Source organism: Thamnophis sirtalis, unplaced genomic scaffold, assembly GCF_051295495.1.
Source record: "Thamnophis sirtalis isolate CommonGarterSnake01/CBP01778 unplaced genomic scaffold, rThaSir2_p1.2 scaffold_6, whole genome shotgun sequence".
NCBI classification, from domain to species: domain Eukaryota; kingdom Metazoa; phylum Chordata; class Lepidosauria; order Squamata; family Natricidae; genus Thamnophis; species Thamnophis sirtalis.
In genome coordinates, this window is record NW_028261386.1 from 130,439,545 (window position 1) to 130,463,740 (window position 24,196).

General features: G+C 42.4%; 1 protein-coding gene across 1 annotated transcript; it reads right to left on the bottom strand.

Annotated features, from left to right (window-relative positions):
* Positions 1–2,389: 2,389 nt before the first annotated feature.
* On the bottom strand, positions 2,390–20,230 carry LOC148045223 (uncharacterized). Its single transcript, XM_087718955.1, has 4 exons — positions 19,985–20,230; positions 16,141–16,383; positions 11,971–12,057; positions 2,390–2,560 (listed from the first exon to the last, which is right to left on the bottom strand). Exons 1-4 carry the CDS (start codon positions 20,204–20,206, stop codon positions 2,408–2,410), a joined length of 705 nt encoding a protein of 234 aa, XP_087575081.1. The 5' UTR covers positions 20,207–20,230; the 3' UTR covers positions 2,390–2,407.
* Positions 20,231–24,196: the final 3,966 nt, after the last annotated feature.

Below are 24,196 nucleotides of genomic sequence, written 5' to 3' on the forward strand. Positions count from 1 at the left end.
GAGAGAGAGAGAGAGAGAGAGAGAGAGAGAGAGAGATGGATTTATGGATGGATGGATGGATGGATGGATGGATGGATGGATGGATGGATGGATGGATGGATGGATGGAGAGGTGGGTTCCTACCAGTTTGCACCAGTTCGGTAGAACCGGTTCGTCAAATCTACCGAACCAGTTAGAAGAGGTTCCACCAGTGGACCCAGAAAGCAGGCCACACCTACAGAAGAAGTCCAATTTTTTTTTGAAACCCACCACTGGATGGATGGATGCATGGACAGACATAGACATAGACATCAGCTTGAAATATGGATAGTGGCTAAGCTTTGCTTTTGGTTTGTTGATTCCAATGGCTGAGAACACCCGCATAGGAACTCTGCAAGGATAGGTTACCACCTTGTGACTAAAGATAAAATAGCAGGGAAATTGTGAGAGAGGGATCTTGGAGAACCTAAAGCTTTGCTCTGCATCCCTGAGCTGACTTTTCTTTGCAAGAACAATGGAAAAGGTATCGTCTTCATTGTTCCAAGGGCAGGATGGACAAGATTCAACCAGTTTGTGTCAACAATCAACGCCACCATAGAAGCAGAATCAGGGTGAGACAGCAAAGCAAAATGGGAAAGTTTCACCAATCCCCTATTTGATGTCAAGATACTGTTTTATCCTGTGTTCCCTGGAAATGCTTGGGCCTTTCCATATGGCTAAGTTAAACTGCTACCTCCCACCTTGGAGCCACCAGAAAGCTATGCCAGGACAAAAGTGCCCCCCCCAACTGCCATGCTATATTCTGTCTGTCTCTTATATGTCTCATGTTCAGCATGTTATAAGCAGAACGATTGGCTGGTTTCTCTGGACTTAGCTCCCATCTCCTACCAGTAGAAAAGCATTGCATGAATCATGGCACCATAAAAGAAGGAGGTTCTATAGGATATAGACCATAGATGGTACAGCCGAGGTGGCGCAGTGGTTAGGGTGCAGCACTGCAGGCCACTTCAGCTGACCGTTATCTACAGTTCAGCGGTTCTAATCTCACCGGCTCAAGGTTGACTCAGCCTTCCATCCTTCTGAGGTGGGTGAAATGAGGACCCAGACTGTGGGGGGCGATATGCTGACTCTGTAAACCGCTTAGAGAGGGCTGAAAGCCCTATGAAGCGGTATATAAGTCTAACCGCTATTGCTAATTCCTCCATTACAGATAGTTCTTGCTTAACGACCAGTTGTTTAGCATCTGATCAAAGTTATGTCAGACCTCCAAAAAGGTTCTTACGACTAGTTCCAGAATTCCGATGGTGGCACCCCCTTCACAAAACATTTTGGCTACTTAGCAACTGATTTGGCCAACAGCAGCATTCTACAGTCATGTGATAGGATTTATGTTATTTTTTTTCCTAGAAACTGGCTTTTTTGGCTGGTTTCTGGCAAAACAAAATAGCCAAAGGAATACCATATATTAGCTTCCTGGACAATTGTAGTCTTTGCTTAACAATCTCCCTGAAAAACAGTCACAAAATTGTTTCAGTCACATGGTGTCTCAACTTACGACTGTCATTACGGATGACAAAAATTCCAGGCTCCATTATAGTTGCACGTTGAGGACTATCTATACAGGTCTTCGAGATTTGGGGGGAAAAAAGTCAGAGAATCTGTTCATGCTGAATTCCTGGCATGAGGTAAATTGGTTGGGATAATAGGAATTGCCTTGATTTCTCCTCAAAGAAGCGAAGATTCAAGTAATACGAGGCACAGCTCAGTGGGGTTTCCATGGTAGAAACTCGCCTGCTGATTGTTAAATTCAGCTTTTATACATAGTTTGAATGGAGAGTGCAGTTTCATGCATAGAAAATATGGATTTTAAGAAGAAAAAAAACCTTACAAAAAGAGTTTGCCTTTTTTTCTCAATTAATGTGATGAAAACCAGCCAATTAAAAAGAGTTAGTGTCTAGATAAACAACGACACTATTCTAATTAATATTTACTTGAGGCGAACTTTCAAATGGTCTCCATTTTCTGAAAAATAATATGCTTCCAATTGATAAATTCAGTTTTCTATATACCAGCCCAAATATGGGTCCAGAACAGAGGTGGTATTCTGCTGATTCACACTGCTTCGGGCGAACCAGTAATGGCAGCGGCGTGAGGCTCCGCCCACCCCACCCAAACATCATCACAGACCTTCTGTGCATGCGCAGAAGTTTCCGCACATGCCCAGATGTCTTGCGCTCCTGCTCCCACGCACTCCCGCTACCGAACCAGTAGTGAAGATAATAGGATACCATTACTGGTCCAGGCCAATAGACAGGAATAGCATCGCACCACAGGGAAGAGCTAAGGAAGGGGAAGCCATTTGCAAATGGCGGCCCAGAGAAACAGCAAAGATCTGTGGAGATTTTTTTTTTCTAAAAAGAATATTTTATTAAGAAGAATAAAAAGCATGATTTAAACAGTCTGAATAAATAGGGTCTTCTGTGTCCTTCGTCTGCTCCGGCCCAGAGTCATCGAGGTCTTGAGTGATCTGGTCGGAATCTTCATCAGAAGAGGAAGGATGTGTTAAGATGATTCGAGGTATCTAGGATGCCAGGAGAAAGCAGAGAAAAGAAAATATGTATTGAGTAAGAAGATCCGGAAAGAAAAACTAATGACACATCACAAATCTCAAACCCTCATCTGCTGTGGTCCAGCAGGAGCTGTTGGAACTGCCACCAGACTCCGACAGCGAGAGGCCCTATGAGTCGGCTCTGGAGGATGTGGAGGACCCTGGACAGGGTTCCGACTCCGAGCAGGGCACAGAGAGACTGGTTGGCCACCAGGAGGCACTTGAGCCTTGGACCAGTGGGGAGGAGACAAGGGAGAGTGAGCCTGAGGTCAGCAGTGAGTTGGTCCTGGATACCTGGCACCGAAGAGCTAATAGCTGTCAAGAACAGTTGTGCAAGTACAGGAGGTAATTGTACTCAGTTGGTGGTCATTAGGCTCCTCTCCAGACTATAAAAGGACTGCTTGTGCACACGCCCCTCTTGCAGAAGTCAATGCAGGAACTGTTGGAGAACATTATCATGAGCTTGGCAGGCTGGATTGCTGCCAAGCCTTATCTGTGCTGGATTGCTGCCCAAGCTTATCTGTGCCAGTTTGCTGCCAAGGACCTGTCTGCCTGTTAATTAAATGCCGTAACTTATCTTTGGCTCAAAGTGTGTGTTGGTGTGGGACGAGGGGGGTCAGAACACCCATCTATTCTCTGCCTCCCGAGTCCCAGCTGATCAGGAGGGAATGGGGATTTTGCAGTAACCTTCCCCTGGAGCGGGATGGGAATGGAGATTTTACAGTATACTTCCCCTGCCATGCCCACCAAGCCATGCCCACCAAGCCACGCCCACCAAGCCACAGCCACAGAACCGGTAGTAAAAAAAATTTAATCCCACCACTGAGGTGTTGTCATTTGAAAGCAAATAAGTCAGGTTTTGCAACATGTTATTTAGCAAAAGACAATAATGTTCACCGATACAGAGAAATTGATTATTTTAATTTTCAACCTGTAGTTCTCCCACTCACAGCTACCAAAAAGTGCCTATATCTTTGACGGAACCACTGCATTGCGAAGATGATTTGGGGGCAAGATTTAAGCTGCAGCGTCATCGCACTGAGCTGTGATGGGCTTCACACACAAAAACAACCTCCTCCCTTAATAAACAGGAATACAGAATGAGCCACATTCCCCACAAAACAAACAAATTCTGGGCAAAGTCTTTAAAAGCATTTCAATTGTATAGCTTTCAATCAGTGTTAATGTGTTCCAGAGACAAAATTAAGGAGAAAGGAATGCAATAAATCTTGGCCCTACAATGTTTTAGTTGTCTAGCAATGCATAGACGGTTGTTTCATTGTTCTAACTGGTCAGAGGACAGAACACAAGAAGACATTCCCAGCAAAAATAGCCATTGGACTGATTTATGTCCCCATCATTGATTTTCTGCCTTGCCTTGAAATTAACTGCCTAGATGATCTTCCAAAATGTCTGGCTAGCTAACTTTCATTTAGCACGCATTAGATTTTGTACCAGAACAACTGAGTAGAATGGAAAGAGAATTTCTAGCTAATCATTTAACTGTATTGTATGAAGATGGGACTGAAGTGAATTTAATTAGTTCATGATCAGCACATGTTCTGGAGCCGAGGTGGCACAGTGGTTAGGGTGCAGTACTGCAGGCCACTTCAGCTGACTGTTATCTGCAGTTCAGCGGTTCTAATCTCACCGGCTCAAGGTCGACTCAGCCTTCCATCCTTCCGAGGTGGGTGAAATGAGGACCCAGACTGTGGGGGCAATTTGCTGGCTCAATTTGCTAAAAATCTGTAAACCGCTTAGAGAAGGCTGAAAGCTCTATGAAGCGGTATATAAGTCTAATTAATAAATAATAAATAATAATAAATGTTCTGATGCAACGAGAACCAGTGTTTGCAGATGAGCGCCAAAGGTGGTCTCTGATTGGTCAACTCTGAAACAATGAAGGCAAATGCTGATTGGTTGGCATGTTCAGCAAGCATTCCAACATCCACACCATCTTGCTACATCTAATTCCAGAAAACAATGCTATGGTATGAATGACAGCATAAAACTGCAAATGAACACACTTCCCTAAACAAGTTTTCAACTCCATGTTCTTGGACAATGGGTGAATTGATTATATGGAAAACATCATGAGCAGTGGTGGGTTTCAAAAATTGTTCGAACCTACTCTGTGGGTGTGGCTTCCTTTGTGGGAGTGGCTTGCCGCCCATGTGACCGGATGGGAGTGGCTTGCCGCCCATGTGACCGGATATGAACATGCCGACGACACTTGTCAGAACCACCTTAAGTTACCTCACACCCAGCACTGGCCTGCATAAGAATAGGATGTAAACTTGTTTTTTAAAAGGCATCTTTGGTTTGCCATCACTGGACTATGCCATCAACCGATCTATTAGGAAAATAACTGATTGCCTTACCCACGAGTGAAATCACTAACCAGAAAATGGTTTTGGACTGGGAAGATAGTATCATCCAAATGATTGCACCATATCAACCTGCCTCTAATAATAACCTGTTCTGACCCCCTCCTCCATCCAGTAACGAATGCCGAGACAAGCTTAACTGGAATGTACTTTAATAGCAAGAAACCGAAACCTCGATGGCTGAAAGCCAAGCAGAACAAACAGATAAGGACCTTGGCAGCAACTCAGACAAACCTTGGCAGCAATCCAGCCTGCCAAGGTAGTTACAAAAGTTCTCCAACTTTTAGTCAATGGGTTGACTTCTGCAAAGAGGGGCGTGTGCACAAGTAGTCTTTTTATAGTCTGGAGAAGAGCCTAATGACCACCAGCTGAGTGCAATTACCTCCTGTAAATGCGCAACTGTTCCTGACGCCTATTAGCTCTTCAATGGCGTGCATCCAGGAACAACTCACTTACTGGCTTCCGGCTCACTCTCCCTTGTCTCCTGCCCACTGGTCCAAGGCTCAGGCGCCTCCTCATGGCCAACCAGTCTCTCTGCGCCCTGCTCAGAGTCGGAACCCTATCCAGGGTCCTCCACATCCTCCAGAGCCAACTCATAGAGCCCCTCGCTGTCGGAGTCTGGTGGCAGCTCCAACGGCTCCTGCTGGGCCACAACAATAACCTATACTTGTTTTAAGAAGAATGTGGAAATCTCTTTGATACAGTCCTTTCATTTTATCAGTAGTGTTTTCCTTTTCTTCTACTTTCCTCAACCTTGCCAAGTATTATCATTTTAACTCACCACACGTCCAACTTTGGATGCATTTATGCTTGCTGTTCTTGACTTGTTTTTTTCTTGTGGTCCATACCACTCTTTCTTTTATTTTTAATGTTGAGTTTTCCCAGCCATATTTTACTGCTGGGAAGGCCATTACTTTAATTATTGTTTGTTTGTTTGTTTGTTTATTAATTATTAAAATTTATATGCCGCCCAATCCCGAAGGACTCCGGGCGGCTTACAAAAGGAGAAAGAAGAAAGGAAAGGAAAATAGGAACAAGGCAGTTTAAAATTCACAAAACACATGCATTCGTTCTAATCGGGGCTGGACCTCAACAATGAGGTCAACAGCCCCAGGCCTGCTGGAATAGCCAGGTTTTAACAGCTTTCCTGAAGGCCATGAGAGTGGGTGAGGTCCGGATCTCTGGGGGTAGCTGATTCCAAAGAGTCGGAACAGCCACAGAGAAGGCTCTCTTCCGGGGACCCACCAGCCGACACTGTCTGGCTGACGGCATCCGAAGGAGGCCCAATCTGTGGGATCTTATCGGCTGCTGGGAGGTATGTGGCTGTAGGCGGTCTCTCAGGTACGCTGGCCATTTTTGCTTATTTTTGGTATTACAAAAACAGTATTTTTTATCTTGCCTGATCTTGTCTCACTTTGTCATTGCTTTCCTTTCTAGTTCACATTATTTATTTCTTCAGTGCATTATCATCTTTGAGTTTCATTTCTTCATTGACATTTGAAAGTTCCCTGGGTGGGCTGATTGACTTGACTTCTTAATATTTAGCATAAGCCAAGCTCTTTATATTCCGTCTTGCCTCGTGAGATCTTCTAAAACTTCTTTATTTACCAGCGAAAAAGCGATCTCATTTGCAGATCACAAGTTGTTTGTGTTTCGGCTCCTTACAGATTCAAACTGAGAAGGCACAACACAAAGCCTGTTTGAAGTTTTGTGCCGTGGCAGTAGAAACTGCAGGTGTTGTTTTTCATACGTTGCATCTGCAAATTGATGTGTTGTGAATTGTTTGAGGTTGTAAGGGAAGTGACGTATACCCTTGTCTCACTCTCTCAGAGTTCTCTTACAGACTTTTAAGAGGCTTAGTGTAATACTTCCAGTGATCATAATTTTGTCAATAAAATATTTCATATTCAGTCCAGCCTGATGAAGAACCTATCATTATGAAACTAGTCTTGTATAGTTAGATGGGATCAAATAAAGTTATTGGTATTTAGATAGATAGATAGATAGATAGATAGATAGATAGATAGATAGGTAGGTAGGTAGGTAGGTAGGTAGGTAGGTAGGTAGGTAGGTAGGTAGGTAGGTAGGTAGGTAGGTAGGTAGGTAGGTAGATAGATAGATAGATAGATAGATAGATAGATAGATAGATAGATAGATAGATAGATAGATAGATAGATAGATAGATAGATGATAGGTAGGTAGGTAGGTAGGTAGGTAGGTAGATAGATAGATAGATAGATAGATAGATAGATAGATAGATAGATGATAGATAGATGACAGATAGATAGGTAGATAGGTAGGTAGGTAGGTAGGTAGGTAGGTAGGTGGGTGGGTGGGTGGATGGATGGATGGATGGATGGATGGATGGATGGATGGATGGATGATAGGTAGGTAGGTAGGTAAGTAGGTAGGTAGGTAGGTAGGTAGGTAGGTAGGTAGGTAGAAAGATAGATAGATAGATAGATAGATAGATAGATAGATAGATAGATAGATAGATAGATAGATAGATAGATAGATAGATAGATAGATAGATGATAGATAGATGATAGATGATAGATGATAGATGATAGATGATAGATGATAGATAGGTAGGTAGGTAGGTAGGTAGGTAGGTAGGTAGGTAGGTAGGTAGATAGATAGATAGATAGATAGATAGATAGATAGATAGATAGATAGATAGATGATAGATAGATAGATAGATAGATAGATAGATAGATAGATAGATAGATAGATAGATAGATGTTAGATAGATAGATAGATAGATAGATAGATAGATAGATAGATAGATAGGTAGGTAGGTAGGTAGGTAGGTAGGTAGGTAGGTAGGTAGGTAGGTAGGTAGGTAGATAGATAGATAGATAGATAGATAGATAGATAGATAGATAGATAGATAGATAGATAGATAGATAGATAGATAGATAGATAGATGATAGGTAGGTAGATAGATAGATAGATAGATAGATAGATAGATAGATAGATAGATAGATAGATAGATAGATAGATGATAGATAGATAGATAGAGATATGTTGTGACTCAGCAGAAACCTGTGAGTTGTTGCAAGATAATGATCAGCTGTTGCTCGTTAGAGTCTTCTCCTGCAGATAAAAGACTGATGGTGCCACGCCTTAGTTGCAGAAGTCAACGTCGTTCGTCGTTTGTTTGTTCGTGAGTTCAGTTCCGTGATTCAAAGAGGCACTTGGATAAGTGATTTGCTTTCTGTAAACCTGGTTTGCTGTAAGAGTTTTGTTTTTGCATTTGCTGTGTAACTTTTTGCCCGAGACTTTATCTATGTTTATTTTGGGCTCGCAGCCAGCTTGAGCCAGGACTCATAAAGATATTTCCTTTGAAGTTCTGTCTGGATGTGAACGAGCGAAGAGGAGGGTCAGAACAGAGATATAGATAGATAGATAGATAGATAGATAGATAGATAGATAGATAGATAGATAGATAGATAGATAGATAGATAGATAGATAGATAGATAGATAGATAGATGATAGATGATAGATGATAGATGATAGATGATAGATGATAGATGATAGATGATAGATGATAGATGATAGATGATAGATGATAGATAGATAGATAGATAGATAGATAGATAGATATAGATAGATAGATAGATAGATAGATAGATAACCAATAACTTTATTTGATCCCTTCTAACTATACAAGACTATATATATATATGAACATATGTGCCAAATTTTACTGTGTGTGTATATGTATGCATGTATGTATATATTTATTTAGCCTGACGGATGACCTTTGGAGCACAACTAAGAAAGTTTGACTCTGCTGTGTCATCTTGACTTCACAGAGGCTTTTGATAGTACCAATCTGAGTATCTTTTTGGATAAACATATTTTGGGACAACACTCATCTTGTCTGGTTGCTCTATTTATTCTGGACCACTCTATTTCTCCCATTTCGGTTTTTAAGTGTTCCTGTTATTGTAAAGTTTCTCCAGAATAATCATTAGGTCAATCATCATCAACCTTCATCCACTTCTGACATGATCTCCAAACCAGAAACACTTGCTGTAAGTAATAAACTAAAGGTAAGCTTTTTCCGCCTGCTGCCAATTACCTCCAATAGACCGATTAGATCCCACAGATTAGGCCTCCTCCGAATTCCATCCGCCGGCCAATGCCGGCTGGTGACTACCCGGAGGAGAGCCTTCTCTGTGGCTGCTCCGACCCTCTGGAACGAGCTCCCCGTGGAGATTCGAACCCTCACCACCCTCCAGGCCTTCCGCAAAGCCCTTAAAACCTGGCTGTTCCGACAGGCCTGGGGCTAAAGAGCTTTTGCCCCCCCCCCCTCTCGAATGGTATGGTTGTTGTGTGCTTTTAAATTGTGTATTGTTTTGTTCGTCTTTTTTATCCCTTTATCTGTATCCCCTTCCCTGACTTGGATTGTGAGCCGCCCTGAGTCCCCTTCAGGGAAAAGGGCGGCATATAAATGCAATAAATTCAATTCAATTCCCTTTGTTGATTACAATCATTTTGTCTTACTCTCTTATCATCCTTCTTATATTTCTTGTCTGGTTTCATCTCTCTCTGCTTTTTTTCTGAAACTTGTCTATTCATTGGGCCTTTTTATCTCTATGATTGTTTCTATTCTTTCTAAGATTTGAAACAAAAGGCCCGCTGTTGTGAATAATTAGCGCCAGAGTTTGCTAATTTCCAATTCTCATGCGTCTCCTTTCCTCAGTATAGATAGTTTCTAATCTCTTTTGAGTTCTAGCTTTCTTCCATATTTCTTGACATAGGCCAGACCTATGAAACTGCAAGAGAGGAAGGAGTTAAACTGCTCAGTTAAACTGTTCCTTTATGCTTGATGGGTTTCATGCTTGACAGTTGACAGTTATTTGTCATATATCGCGTTGAGTTAATATATGGTCATTTCTAGTCCCGTCGGAGCTGTAAAATTTTCTGTGATTTTCTTGGTCGTCTTCAAATTATCTGTAATTTTTCTTCTTATCATCTTCCATTGGTTGACATTTTTTTTATTAAGGGATCTTTCTTTGTCCCCTTTCTAGTTTGACATTGAGCGTCTGCTGCATTCAGGGATTGTACTTCCATTTTATGGCTCAAGTTATTCATCTACTATCTATATGGGGCTGTCATGATAGCTGATTTTGGCAGCCACTTGGATCTAGTCTTTTTCTGCTGCTGTTGTCTTTATCTCCTCCCAAAGTTTTGTAGATTCTCCTCTGCAGAGATTAACCACACTAAATCGATCATTTATTTGCAGCTTGTTATCAAACTATACATTGTAGAATGACATCCTTTTGGAGGTGTTGCATATAACAGTGCATGCAATTTACTATAGAATTTTTAGTAACTACCAATGTATACCATATAACAATAGAAGTAGTCCTCAGTTAACAGTTTAATTCGGACCAGCAACTCAATTGACAGTCAAAGTGAAACCACTTCACCGGTCCTTATCCTTATCCCACCCAGAGTGTGATGGAGAGGGAGATCGGCGGTGAGGTGGTACAGTAAGAGCCAAGGTGGCGCAGTGGTTAAATGCAGCACTGCAGGCTACTGCTAGATCAGCAGGTCAGCGGTTCAAATCTCACCGGCTCAGGGTTGACTCAGCCTTCCATCCTTCCGAGGTGGGTAAAATGAGGACCCAGATTGTTGGGGGCAATATGCTGACTCTCTGTAAACCGCTTAGAGAGGCCTGAAAGGCCTATGAAGCGGTATATAAGTCTACTACTGCTAAGTATCCTTGTGGTTGGCTATAAGGCAAACAACCTCAGGAGTGCTATAGCAGCCATAACTTTGTGTCGATGTTGTAAGTAGCTTTTGGGAGGGCTGCCTTAGCTTCACATGGTCATTAAGCAACCTTTCATAAATCAAGGACTACCTGTACCGGGTTCACTGACAAATGCGTGATAGACACATGCGCGCCGACAAAACCGCGGCAACAAAACCGCAACGTCAAAATTGCTAATTGATTTTTGACAATAGCGCGCCGACAAATGCGTGACGACAAAATCACGCATACGTACGTTATAACAATAACCCTAACCCTAAATCTAAACCTAACCCTAACCCTAATTTTTTTTCGATTTTATTGTCATCGCGCTTTTGTCGCCGCGATTTTGACGTTGCGAATTTGTGGGCGCGATTTTGACGTCGCGGTTTTGTCGACGCAGTTTTTCCGGCGTGCGCATGTCTATCACGCATTTGTCGGATCACGCCTGTACTGGCTTTTATGATTGGATAAATCACAGCCCTTTTCAAGATCATGGGTACAACGCCTTATTTTAAAAAGATGCCAATCTTTTAATTATTATTATATAATACTTGGTAAATTTATAAGGTGATGCAAATTAGAAATGTGCAGAAATGATGAATTTCCAAGCTCCAGAAATGTCCTAATTGAGGCAGATCAAAATCAGTTCATACTGGTTTCAGTCTAGTTCCAGAGCTTTTAATTCTCTACATTCCACTATGAGAACAATTGGCAATAGCAATAGCAATAGCAGTTAGACTTATATACCGCTTCATAGGGCTTTCAGTCCTCTCTAAGCGGTTTACAGAGTCAGCATATTGCCCCCAACAACAATCCGGGTCCTCATTTCACCCACCTCGGAAGGATGGAAGGCTGAGTCAACCTTGAGCCGGTGAGATTTGAACCGCTGAACTGCAGATAGCAGTCAGCTGAAGTAGCCTGCAGTGCTGCACTCTAACCACTATGCCACCTCGGCTCTTTTTCTTTTTCTTTTGATTGTTCAGCAGGATTTAATGAATTTGCAGCTACACTGGAAGATTTTGAAAAAACGGATCATGTGAAAATTAGTAATAATCAACAACTAGATCTTCACGCTATGCTTCTTTATCGTCTAGTTGGGGTTGAAAAAGTCCTTATAACTTTCATGTTTGGGGCCAAATAAGAAGAAATGTGTAGTGATTGTGTCTCTTGTACATTGGTGATACTATCTCTTCAAACATTCTTGTTAGTTTTATTATGCATTACTTACTGTTTTGACATGGTTTAATAGGCCACTTTTTGATGGTGTGTCAACAGGACCAGAATCCTGTGTGTTGGGTTCAGAAATAAGGACATCCTAGAGACAGGGGAGAGGAGAGAGGGGCGAAGGAAAGGAAGGGAAAAATAGCAAAAATTATTTCTCAAGCAAAATCAAAACAGTGACGAGACTTCAACTTATTTCAGAAAGTGCGGTGTCATCATCAGAGCTGAAGAAGCTTCGATGAGAAGTGAAACATCTTCAAAGAAAAACCAGAAAGTTTCTTGAGAAAGCAACTATGACATGGATGATTGATAACCTCCATAGACATCTGAGTACCACGCGGGGGTGAAATTCAGCAGGTTCTGAAGGGTTCTGGAGAACCGATAGGGGAAATTTTGAATAGTTTGGAGAACTGGCAAATACCACCTCTGGCTGGTCTTAGAGTGGAGCAGGAATGGAGATTTTACAATATCCTTCCCCCAGGAGTGGGGAGGGAATGGGGATTTTATAGTATCCTTTCCCTGCCACGCTCACCAAGCCGGTAGTAAAAATTGTTGACTTCCACCACTGGTACCATGTTAATAGCAATAGCAATAGCAGTTAGACTTATATACCGCTTCATAGGGCTTTCAGCCCTCTCTAAGCGGTTTACAGAGTCAGCATATATTGCCCCCAACAACAATCCAGGTCCTCATTTTACCCACCTCGGAAGGATGGAAGGCTGAGTCAACCTTGAGCTGGTGAGATTTGAACTGCCGAACTGCAACTAGCAGTCAACTGAAGTGGCTGCAGTACTGCACCCTAACCACTGCGCCACCTCGGCTCTTAAGATTAAGATTTATAGTGTGATCATAAGGAAAAAATATATGAAACCATTCACCCAAAAACACAAACGGTATGAGAGACTGAACATCTGTTCCAAGCAGCTCTTCTCTCATATCATTTCTCTAGTCAACGAAAACCATAGATGTGTCAGGCTCAAGGCTAGAGATGACGCACTGAGAACCAATCAAGTCCAATAATGTCTTTGTGAACATTTAATAGACAGAAACTTGCCAAACTAAAGCTATATAACTTTTTAAGCCACTAAATAGATCTGAAGGGATTCCATGTGTGACTATGTACCATGTGTGAACCTCTTCCCCTCTCCCTCATCCAGCTCAGGACTGCAGGGTCTCTTGCTCCAAGGAAGTTCTGAATTGGCAAAAACCTTCCCCTTTTGCTGCTGTAGGTGCACATTCCATTACCTAACCAACGTTCGGAACTGGAAAACCCAATCAAGAGATAACCAAGAACGTTTGATTTATTGCAGCATTTCCAAACAATGAGGATTTCAATGACTTAAAACATGACATTGTAGATGTTTTATAAGTTACACTACACCTCTGTCTAGTGACAAATCTTTGTCTAATTCTCTAACCAAGTTTTTAACTGGGTACGTCTGAAAGGGACCATAGAGTTTTACAGGGGACACTTCCGCCCGAATTCTATGCCAGTCTGAAAATAACACCGGTCTCTGTGTTTCTGTGACTGTTTGAGAGCAGATGACTTACTCTCTGGAAACAAATACTGGAGGGGGGGGGGGTTAAGGCAGCCCTAACACCTCTCAGTGTGTGTGGTCTGTTACGATGCAGCTTGTTGTGCCTTCAAATGGCTTCTACTGTACTGCCGTAAAATGGCTTCTACTGTACTGCTGTAAAATGGCTTCTACTGTACAGCGCAGTGGAGTTGCCATAGTAAGAGCTTCACAGTACTCCACAAGGGGGCTCCCTCTGGTAAGGGAGAAATCCAACATTAGAAATTATGTTTGGTCTGCATGTTTTCCCCCTATAAATAAATATTCAGACAATGCTGGGTTATCAGCTAGTAATCAATCGATGGATGGATGGATGGATGGATGGATGGATGGATGGATGGTGTGCCTTTTCACTACCCCCCAAGGAACACCATTGAGATTTTTCTGTATATGATCAGGCAAGTGTTCATACCAGGAAGTAAAGGCAGTGTTTAAGCAACTTATGTTTATTTTCCTTGAGCAACTAGGTGAGGGAGGGTAATTTTAATTAATGCTGGTCCTATAGCAACTCAAATCCTTGACATTCCAAGGCAGTAGGAGGAGATTATCTTCTAATTGCTTTTGAGGATTCATGCGGAAAACAAACTGAACAATATGATTTTAAAAGAAATGTTCACATATGAGTTAATATGCAACCTTTTACAGGAGAATGTCTCCTGAATGAGAATGTCTCATTCACACTATTAAAGAATTACACAGTAGTAGTAGTTAGTTGTAGTTTATTACTCTTGTATGCCGCCCGGAGTCTTGTAGGACTCCGGGCGGCTTACAGTAAAAAGGGGTAAAGGGAATAAATAAGACAGACAACAATTTGAAAATACAACAACATTCATAGTTACCGTGGGGCTGGATACTTCAACAGCCCCCGGCCTGCCGGAGTAGCCAGGACTTAGTGGCTATACGGAAGGCCTGGAGTGTCTTAAGGGTCTGGATCTCCATGGGGAGCTCGTTCCAGAGGGCCGGAGCTGCAACAGAGAAAGCTCTCCCCCAGGGGGTCACCAGCCGACATTGGCTGGCAGATGGAATCCGGGGAAGGCCTAGTCTGTGTGATCAAATTGGTCTTTGGGAGGTAATTGGTAGGAGGCGGTCTCTCAGATACCCAGGTCCAATGCCATGAAGGGCTTTATAAGTAATGACTAGCACCTTGAAGCGTGTCCGGAGACCAATGGACAGCCAGTGCAGCTCGCGGAGGATAGGTGTAATGTGGGTGTACCTAGGTACACCCACAATCGCTCAAGCGGCTGCGTTCTGGACTAACTGAAGTCTTCGGACACTCTTCAAGGGCAGCCCCATGTAGAGCGCGTTACAGTAATCTGAATTTACATATGCCCTGACAATCTAGTATTTTGCACACTTTTGCTCAGCTATTGGTAAATCAAGCATGACTGCAGAGCCAAGATTCTTGCAATCACAATCAGAGCAACCTTTTTATCTATAGATGCTTGGGGATGTCACATTCAAACACCATAAACTGACAGCTGACACCAAGTCTATTAGATCTCCAACCAGGGTTGGGTTTCAGGCGGTTCGCGGCGGTCCCCGTGAACCGGTTGGGTAGCGAACCCGGAAGTAAGTAACTTCCGGGAACGCCGAAGGGTCCACCCGCCCGCCCGCGTTTCTTACCCGGTTTTGACGAGTTCTGCGCTTCCACACATGCGCAGGACACATACAGCGCCTGCGCGATCCTCCAGGAGCAGCTGGAGCATCGCACAGACGCTAGTACGCATGCGTGCACTGTGCGCGTGCACAAGGACGCCGCCGGCCCCGTTCCAACCGAACTGGTTGGAATGGGTTGAGAAACCCACCCCTGTCTCCAACCCTTTTTCTTCAGATGCATCTGAGCTAAATCAAAGGGGCAGTTTTTAGACTTGGGTGCTGCTAAGATTCCCCAGGGAAAAACATTGTGGACCTGAGAGTTAATTGTAAACATATTAAAAACCCAGGGTGTAGACTTTAAACACCAGCAATTCTACAAAATACATCATTTAAAGTAGAAAGATGGGATGAAGAGAAATGAAATGGAATGGAATCGCATTCAAAACAGTTTATCCTAATTTGTTATCAACAGCCTTGCTCTCGTAAGTGTAGCAGACATCCTCAGACACTTCTTAGATGCATTTTCATATTGTTTTATCTGTCACTATTAAAACAAATGCCTTTCTTTGGAGAAGCATATTTAAACTTCAAATATACCCCTTCTTTAAATTTCACAAAGAATTTAACATGGCAGTATAAAGTTCTCATCTTTTATTAAGAGATATCGAGAGTTATAAAAGGGGCAGTTAATCCCGTTACTGTTAGTTTTGAGTCCAGACACCTTGTTAGTTATATCGTTGCAGTTGTGAATAAAGGTTATTGAAAAGATAACGGTCTGCCTGTTTGAGACACCCACACATGTTCTGAGTATTGAACACCCACTCAGTCACATGACCACCTGGCCACTCCCATCCATCTGGTCATTAGGCAGATCATATTAACGCTCTGCAGGATTTAAAATTATGGATTTAGTGGTCCCTGAGGTCCAAAAGGTCGGTGACCCCTGCGTGACTGGAGAAAAAAGTGAACTAGTTGCCTAAACTAAAAGTTTCCCACCAGTGAGTTACCTTCAAGAGCGGCTGGATGTCCTCTGAGCTGCCTGGGGTTCGTTCCGTGTTTTGCTTCGAGGCCTTTTTGCCCTCCGTTGCAACGTGGTTTGCAACTTGCTCCTTATGGCTGGTGGGTGGGCAGAGTTTGGGTTTTGTGGAAATCTTCTGCCTCTCTTGTCCAAGTGGAGTCCTTGAGTTGCTCTGACTTCTAATGCTCTCGCTCGAAGAAAAGAGGCTCCCGGAAAATTTAGATATCGGTTCCTGGTAGGAAATATAGCAGCCACTTAACAGGTCAGCATCAAAAGGCACATGAATAAACTTGAGGAGAAGAAGATCAAAATAAAATTCAAAACGCCCTTGTTAGGCTAGAGCAGTGAGTTGAAAGTAACGGAATAAAATTGAATAGAAGCAAGCTTCTTCCCTTTAAAATAAAAGAATGAGAATATCTTACTAGGTAATACCTGCGGGGGAAAATATGGAATATAATTGACTACTAACTGAATATGAACCAAAAGCATGATGTAGGTACAAAAAGGGCGGGGGGGGGGGCAAATGCAGTTTTGGGTTTCATCAATAGAAAAACAATCTTCAATCAGGGGAATAATTTTACTTCAGTCAGTTCCCTCTCCCCCCTCCTGGCATTGGGTCTTTACAAAGCTTGCAGATAAATTTAAAGGAGTTCAGAGAAGGACAAGCGGCTGCTCGAAATCTAAATTCCAGGAAGGAAGATTAAAAGAGATGGCTGTCTACATTTAGCCTTGAGAAAAAGGGACTGAATTTGGAGATGAGTTCTAATACCTCAAAGGATGCTCCATAGAAAAAGCTGAAGGCCTGTTCCCAAGAAATGAGTTTAAATCACAGGAAGTCTGATGGTATGTGCGAATGAACTGGCCAAAGAGGCACTGCCAAGGGAATGGTCCAGTGGTGGGTTTCAAAAATTGTTCGAACCTACTCTGTGGGTGTGGCCTCCTTTGTGGGAGTGGCTTGCCACCCATGTGACCGGATGGGAGTGGCTTGCCGCCCATGTGACCGGATATGAAGATGCCGACGACACTTGTCAGAACCACCTTCAATTACCTCACCCACAGCACTGGCATGCAGAAGAATAGGATGTAAACTTGTTTTTTAAAAGGCATCTTTGGTTTGCGTTAAAACAACTCCAACACACGCCATGTTCTGATTGCACCACAAACGCAGTAGTCATCCTTACCTTTCACAGAGGCACTGAGTTTTATCAATATGAGCATGATAGTGTAGAATAATCATATCCAAGGACCAGTGGTGGGTTTCAAAAATTTTTGGAACCTCTTCTGTAGGTGTGGCCTGCTTTCCGGGTCCACTGGTGGAACCTCTTCTAACCGGTTCGGTAGATTTGATGAACCGGTTCTACCGAATAGGTGCGAACTGGTAGGAACCCACCTCTGGAATGGTCAGATAAGAGACAGCAGAACCTGGGTGAGGCAAGAAGCTGACAAGAGGCCCTCCCTAGTTTCTCAGGCTGTAAAGGAGGTGGGGGAAGAAACGTACTTTCAAACTTTCAAGATGCTGTCCATGCAGCTTAATGATAAAATCGAATTAACTCTCCTGGCTGTGTTTCCCTTGCCTGGTTTGCCTTGCCAGGCTGACATCGATCTTTCAAGTCGAAAGTACGCTTTCCCCCTTCCGCCCTGTCTCCTGTACAGCCTGAGAAAGCACAGAGAGCTTCTTGCCCCACCCATTATCCAGCTGCAGGCTATAGTGCCTCTTATCATATCATATCCTTGGCAGGTTCTCTTCGCCCAATCTCTCAAGGACACGCCCGCATACCATTACAAAAAAGGCAGATGTTAGGGGAGGAAAAAACACCATCAACATACCATCAGTCTGACAGTGCACCCAGTTACTCAGAGAAGTGGGAGAGCTTCTTGTCGTGTTCAAGCGGAGGCTTTTTTGTGAGTCACTCGCAAATGACAAGTATTTTAGATTTCTGCACTGAACAGAGGATTGGGATTCCTGAACTACATTATCCCTCTTAACTAAGATTCTGTGTACCTTCCTTTAAGATCACTTGATTGCAGTATTTTCCTGTTTTTCTGCAACAGGGGTCAGCAACCCCGTGGCTCTGGAGCCACATGTGGCTCTTTCAACCCTCTGCTGCGGCTCCCTGTCTCCGGCCAGCACCACAATATTGAGAGGAGCTTCCGGTTGGAGGGGAGAAGCAGAGCGTGCCAGGAGGGGGCAGGTTTTCCGGTCAGCTCCACAATTGATAGGGCTTTCGGTTAGGACAGGTAGAGGAAAAAGGATGCCATGCTAGGAGGAGACTCTATGGTGGGGGAACCAGATTTCCAGTCGACTCCAGAATTGAATGGGGGGGCTTCTGGTTAGGACCTTTGTGGCTCCTTGAGTGTTTAAGGTTGCTGAGCCTTGTTCTACAATAACTAAAACTTAATGTAGCATCTGTATCATTCTAACTATGGCTAGTCATTTTTTTATGACTAATGGAAGCAAGTCATCTACAAGGATTGTTTTCACACACCCTAGCTTAATCATAGATTAACCACAGCTTAAAGGTTAGTATTAATCGTATCTAAGATAGAAACAAAAAGCCTGGATTTTATCTATAGGGCCATACTAATATATTTAATAGTCGTTATAAAATATATGTCAGGCCTGCAATTATATTCCTTTTAGAATTTTGGCCTGCCACACTTTCTCTTATTTCATTATGCTGTTTCATTAGTATAGTTGATGGGAGGGAGGAATAGACAGGAGTAGGATTGTGGAATGTATTGTTATCATTCTTTTCTAGAAGCCAAGGTCATCCTTTGTCTCCGTACTTTGACACCTGACCGGAAGCAGCTGGGTGTGGATGCCAGCGTGGAAGAAGAAGATTGGGCCATGTGATGGATTGTGAGTGTGGGGACAAGATCATGAACTTTTAATTGGGTGGGATTCTGATGTCATTTCCAGAATTGGGATTAACACAGATGTGCCTAAGGTGTCTGCTTTATTAAATTGGAACCAAAAGGATCATTTTGCCTTGGACTTTGATTTAATTCTACATGATACTTGGAACGCTGACAATATACTCCTCTCTAGAACGTAGATAATATATATTACTACTGTTCTTATATGCATTGCATCAAATGGTGTCTGACAGTCAGCGATCAATTCAGACTCCAAATAAGTATGTCTTTTTTCTCCCTTTCAGTCAGGACATTTATGGCCAAGGACATCTCATGTTTTATCATCTCGTTTCAGGGATCTCATTCCCTGCACCCCCCCAAAAAAGAGTGATTCTAGTGCAACACTTAAACTTGATTTTACTTTTTTTAATATTAAATCAATCCAATATGGCTATCATGATTAATAATAATCCGAACAGACAGGCGCCTGTCACGTAACACCACAGACTTAACAATGTTGATAAGAATTAGAGATGGCCAGAGAGGCGTCAAATAAATTTAACAAATAAATAAGAGAGGCCAAAAAAATCTGGGTAGTGAACACGGCAGTATCTGGGGAATAGAAGAGAAAGAATTGGAGCAAAATAAATAGAACGATCAATTGTCAATAGAACGACTGTGGCAAAAGAAAGCAAAGGTAGGGCCAACAGCCATGGCTACCTTGGGGGCAATCCCAAAACATCTGGAACACCACTTGAAGACTGTCTGCATTGACAAAACTACCATTTGCAAAAGGCAGCTTTACCTGGAACAGTTTACATCTTCAACAATCTTTAATAGTATTAAAGAACAACATCTGCCCTATGCCAGCTCCTTAGGAAGGACTCAATAGGTTGATAAAAAAAAATCCCCAATCCAATCTAAACATCTGGCTGACTGCAGGACGAACCATAATAATAATAATAACAACAACTCACATCTTCATCTGGATCCTCCAATCTTTCAGCTTCCTGCTCAGGACTGATTCGACCATCCTTCCAGCTTTCATTGACTGAGCTGAATTTGTAGAGTTTTGATCCCTGGATATTTTCTTTTCCCTTGAGTGAAGCCCTGTGAGAGCCCTGAGAATTCCAGTTATGGCTCCCGTGTAGCTTCGGAGATTTGGGAAGCCACCTGACACAATCCTGCAAGAAAAGCATTCGATAACGGATAACTCTAGTGATTATGACATTCTTATTTGGGAATGTGATCCTATTTCTAAGTTGTCATTCAGTGAGTGACTGCAGAGATTCCTTCTCTCTCTCAATCTCTTTCTCTCTCTCTCTCTCTCTCCCTCTCTCTCTCAATCTCTCCCTCTTCCTCTCTCTCTCCCTCTCTCTCTCTCTCAATCTCTCTCTCTCTCAATCTCCCTCAATCTCTCAATCTCTCTCTCTCCCTCTTCCTCTCTCTCTCAATCTCTCTCTCTCCCTCTTCCTCTCTCTCTCTCCCTCTCTCTCAATCTCTTTCTTTCCCTCTTCCTCTCTCTCTCTCTCTCTCAATCTCTCTCTCTCCCTCTCTCTCTCTCTCTCAATCTCTCTCTCTCTCAATCTCCCTCAATCTCTCTCAATCTCTCTCTCTCCCTCTTCCTCTCTCTCTCTCCCTCTCTCTCAATCTCTCTCTCCCTCTTCCTCTCTCTCTCTCTCTCTCAATCTCTCTCTCTCAATCTCTCCCTCTTCCTCTCTCTCTCTCTCAATATCTCTCTCTCCCTCTCTCTCTCTCTCTCTCTCAATCTCTCTCTCCCTCTTCCTCTCTCTCTCTCTCTCTCTCTCAATCTCTCTCTCTCAATCTCTTTCTCTCCCTCTTCCTCTCTCTCTCTCTCAATATCTCTCTCTCCCTCTCTCTCTCTCTCTCTCTCAATCTCTCTCTCTCTCAATCTCCCTCAATCTCTCTCAATCTCTCTCTCCCTCTTCCTCTCTCTCTCTCCCTCCCTCCCCATATCTATAGCATTTTTGGAAAGCAAAAGATATCTGGAAGGTTTATGTCATCAGCAGTTCTTTCACGATCATGGGATCCCCCCTAGTATTTTCTCTTTCAACTAACTGGAAGAAATTTTAATTCGTTTGTTTTTATTCTTCCCTTTTCTTACTTTTGTGCTGTTTTCTTAGGAACAGAGGAAAGTGGGCCCTCTGGTCTAGCAAGCCAGTTTTATTTTCGTTGACAATGGGAGCATTGAACATTCCCCAAGGGGTTTGGGAGAATTTCTTCTACCCTACCTGAAAATGAAAACGGGTGCCAAGGATTGGGGACCCTGAGTAAAAAGACGATTCCCTGAGAACTGAAAGCTTTGAATCTCTTAAAAAATGACGCTCTGAAGACGCTAGACATGCTCAGCAGTTTAATGAATTTGTGAATTGGAGGCAAAACCCCAAGCATGCCAAAATTCACAAGGAGTTCAGATTCAACATCCTTGAGTAATTTGTCATGATTAATAGCGCTTTCAATATTCCTGTCTACAATACTGCCATCTAGTGGTTTCTATTGCACATTGTTTTGTGCAGGTATCTACTAAATTATACATAATCATATATATCATTGGCTGTAGCCAGAATATTAAAGCAAGAAAACGTTGTTCTTCAGCTCAGTAGATCCAACCACAAGTGGAATAAGTTATCACTGACAGCATCCTCAAATTCGTGTAGACTCTTTGCCCCATACTAACAAAAGCCAGCGCTACCAAATAGGATACTACTGTGATCTATTGAATAAACCACAATTGGCAGGGTTTATACATTGTGCTGAGACATTTATAAATCCCACATGCCACACAAAACACAAAGCAACTAGATTATTGTTAGTGCAATGAATGAACTCTTTCATATGAGACATTTTTAATCTCTTCCCCCTTCACCTTCTCAGAAAAACACAAACACGCTTATAGGGGTATAGAGCTACTAAAGTTGTAAAAATGGTGGGAAAAGATGTAGACGAGGCTCAAAAAATAGAAATAAGCCTATGTTTGAAAAACATCTTACTTATAGATAATTAAGTCATGATTTTCAGAATTAATCCGTTTGCCTGGATTTCAACAATTTAATGAACTAGGCTATAAAATATGACAGCTTAGTTTCGGGTTGAATGCATTTTACATTTATTTTCCTCCTATTCAATAATTTCCAATTATCAAAATTGATCAGAAAATAAATAAATTTCTGGTGGGTCTTTTTTTTTTTTTTTTTGTGCCTAAATTGGGACTTTGAAATTTAAGTTCAAAGATAAGATCATGTAAGTCTATTCTATTCTGTGGAATGCGCCAGATATAAAATTTAATTAGTGTGTTTGTGAAATAAAACTGTTGCTCTATTTTAAGCCGTCCCTAACCAAAATTAAACAAAATCACTCTAATTTTATATGTGTATATATAACGTGGACATGCTTACCATTACACTCTCCTTACCACTGAGCCAAGGTGGCGCAGTGGTTAAATGCAGCACTGCAGGCTACTGCTAGATCAGCAGGTCAGCGGTTCAAATCTCATCGGCACAGGGTTGACTCAGCCTTCCATCCTTCCGAGGTGGGTAAAAAGAGGACCCAGATTGTTGGGGGCAATATTCTGACTCTCTGTAAACCGCTTAGAGAGGCCTGAAAGGCCTATGAAGCGGTATATAAGTCTACTGCTATTGCTATTGCTTACCCTTTTTTTTTGCCTAAATTGGGACTTTGAAATTTAAGTTCAAAAATAAGATCATGTAAGTCTATTCTATTCTGTGGAATGCGCCAGATATAAAATTTAATTAGTGTGTTTGTGAAATAAAACTGTTGCTCTATTTTAAGCCGTCCCTAACCAAAATTAAACAAAATCACTCTAATTTTATATGTGTATATATAACGTGGACATGCTTACCATTACACTCTCCTTACCACTGAGCCAAGGTGGCGCAGTGGTTAAATGCAGCACTGCAGGCTACTGCTAGATCAGCAGGTCAGCGGTTCAAATCTCATCGGCACAGGGTTGACTCAGCCTTCCATCCTTCCGAGGTGGGTAAAAAGAGGACCCAGATTGTTGGGGGCAATATTCTGACTCTCTGTAAACCGCTTAGAGAGGCCTGAAAGGCCTATGAAGCGGTATATAAGTCTACTGCTATTGCTATTGCTTACCCTTTTTTTTTGCCTAAATTGGGACTTTGAAATTTAAGTTCAAAAATAAGATCATGTAAGTCTATTCTATTCTGTGGAATGCGCCAGATATAAAATTTAATTAGTGTGTTTGGGAAATAAAACTGTTGCTCCATTTTAAGCCGTCCCTAACCAAAATTAAACAAAATTACTCTAATTTTATGTGTGTATATATAACGTGGACATGCTTACCATTACACACTCCTTACCCAGAAAAAGAAGAAATGCTGAGGATTTAACAAAATAGACTCACCTCCACAGAACGTGGAGGAATACGATCTTCACTAACTTTTTTGAATCGGGAAAATAGTAAAGTTTAATATATTTTCTGTTTTATCGTAAACAGAAATGTGCAGAGACACACTACTATCTAAAATCATGAACATGCCATGAGGGGGGGGGAAATAAAGAAGCCCTCAAAAAATCTCTTTTTCCCACAGGTCAAAAATGTTCTTCTCAATGCCAAAGATTTCATCCAAGGCTGTCAAACTTTCGGTCCAGATGCGTCACACGCTGGCTATGCCCATGCCCAATTTAGCGAGGGGAGGGGGAGTCCCAATATGTCACATGATGCCACCATGATGACGTGAGTTTGATACCTTTGATTTAACCGAACATTACTTTTAATATCTATCAGGCAGCTAGTCTGGATTTTTTTTTCTTTACCCAGATGAATGTCTGAGGAATTCCTTAGCAGCAAAACTCTGCAGGGAGGAGAAATGTGATTTCGCCTTCACCACCCCGCTTCTTTCTGTTAAAACAGTTAGCAATAGCAATAGCAGTTAGACTTATATACCGCTTCATAGGGCTTTCAGCCCTCTCTAAGCGGTTTACAGAGTCAGCATATCGCCCCCACAGTCTGGGTCCTCATTTCACCCACCTCGGAAGGATGGAAGGCTGAGTCAACCTTGAGCCGGTGAGATTTGAACCGCTGAACTGCAGATAACAGTCAGCTGAAGTGGCCTGCAGTACTGCACCCTAACCACTGCGCCACCTCGGCTCTATATAAATAGATAGACCGCTTCCCAGTGCTTTCC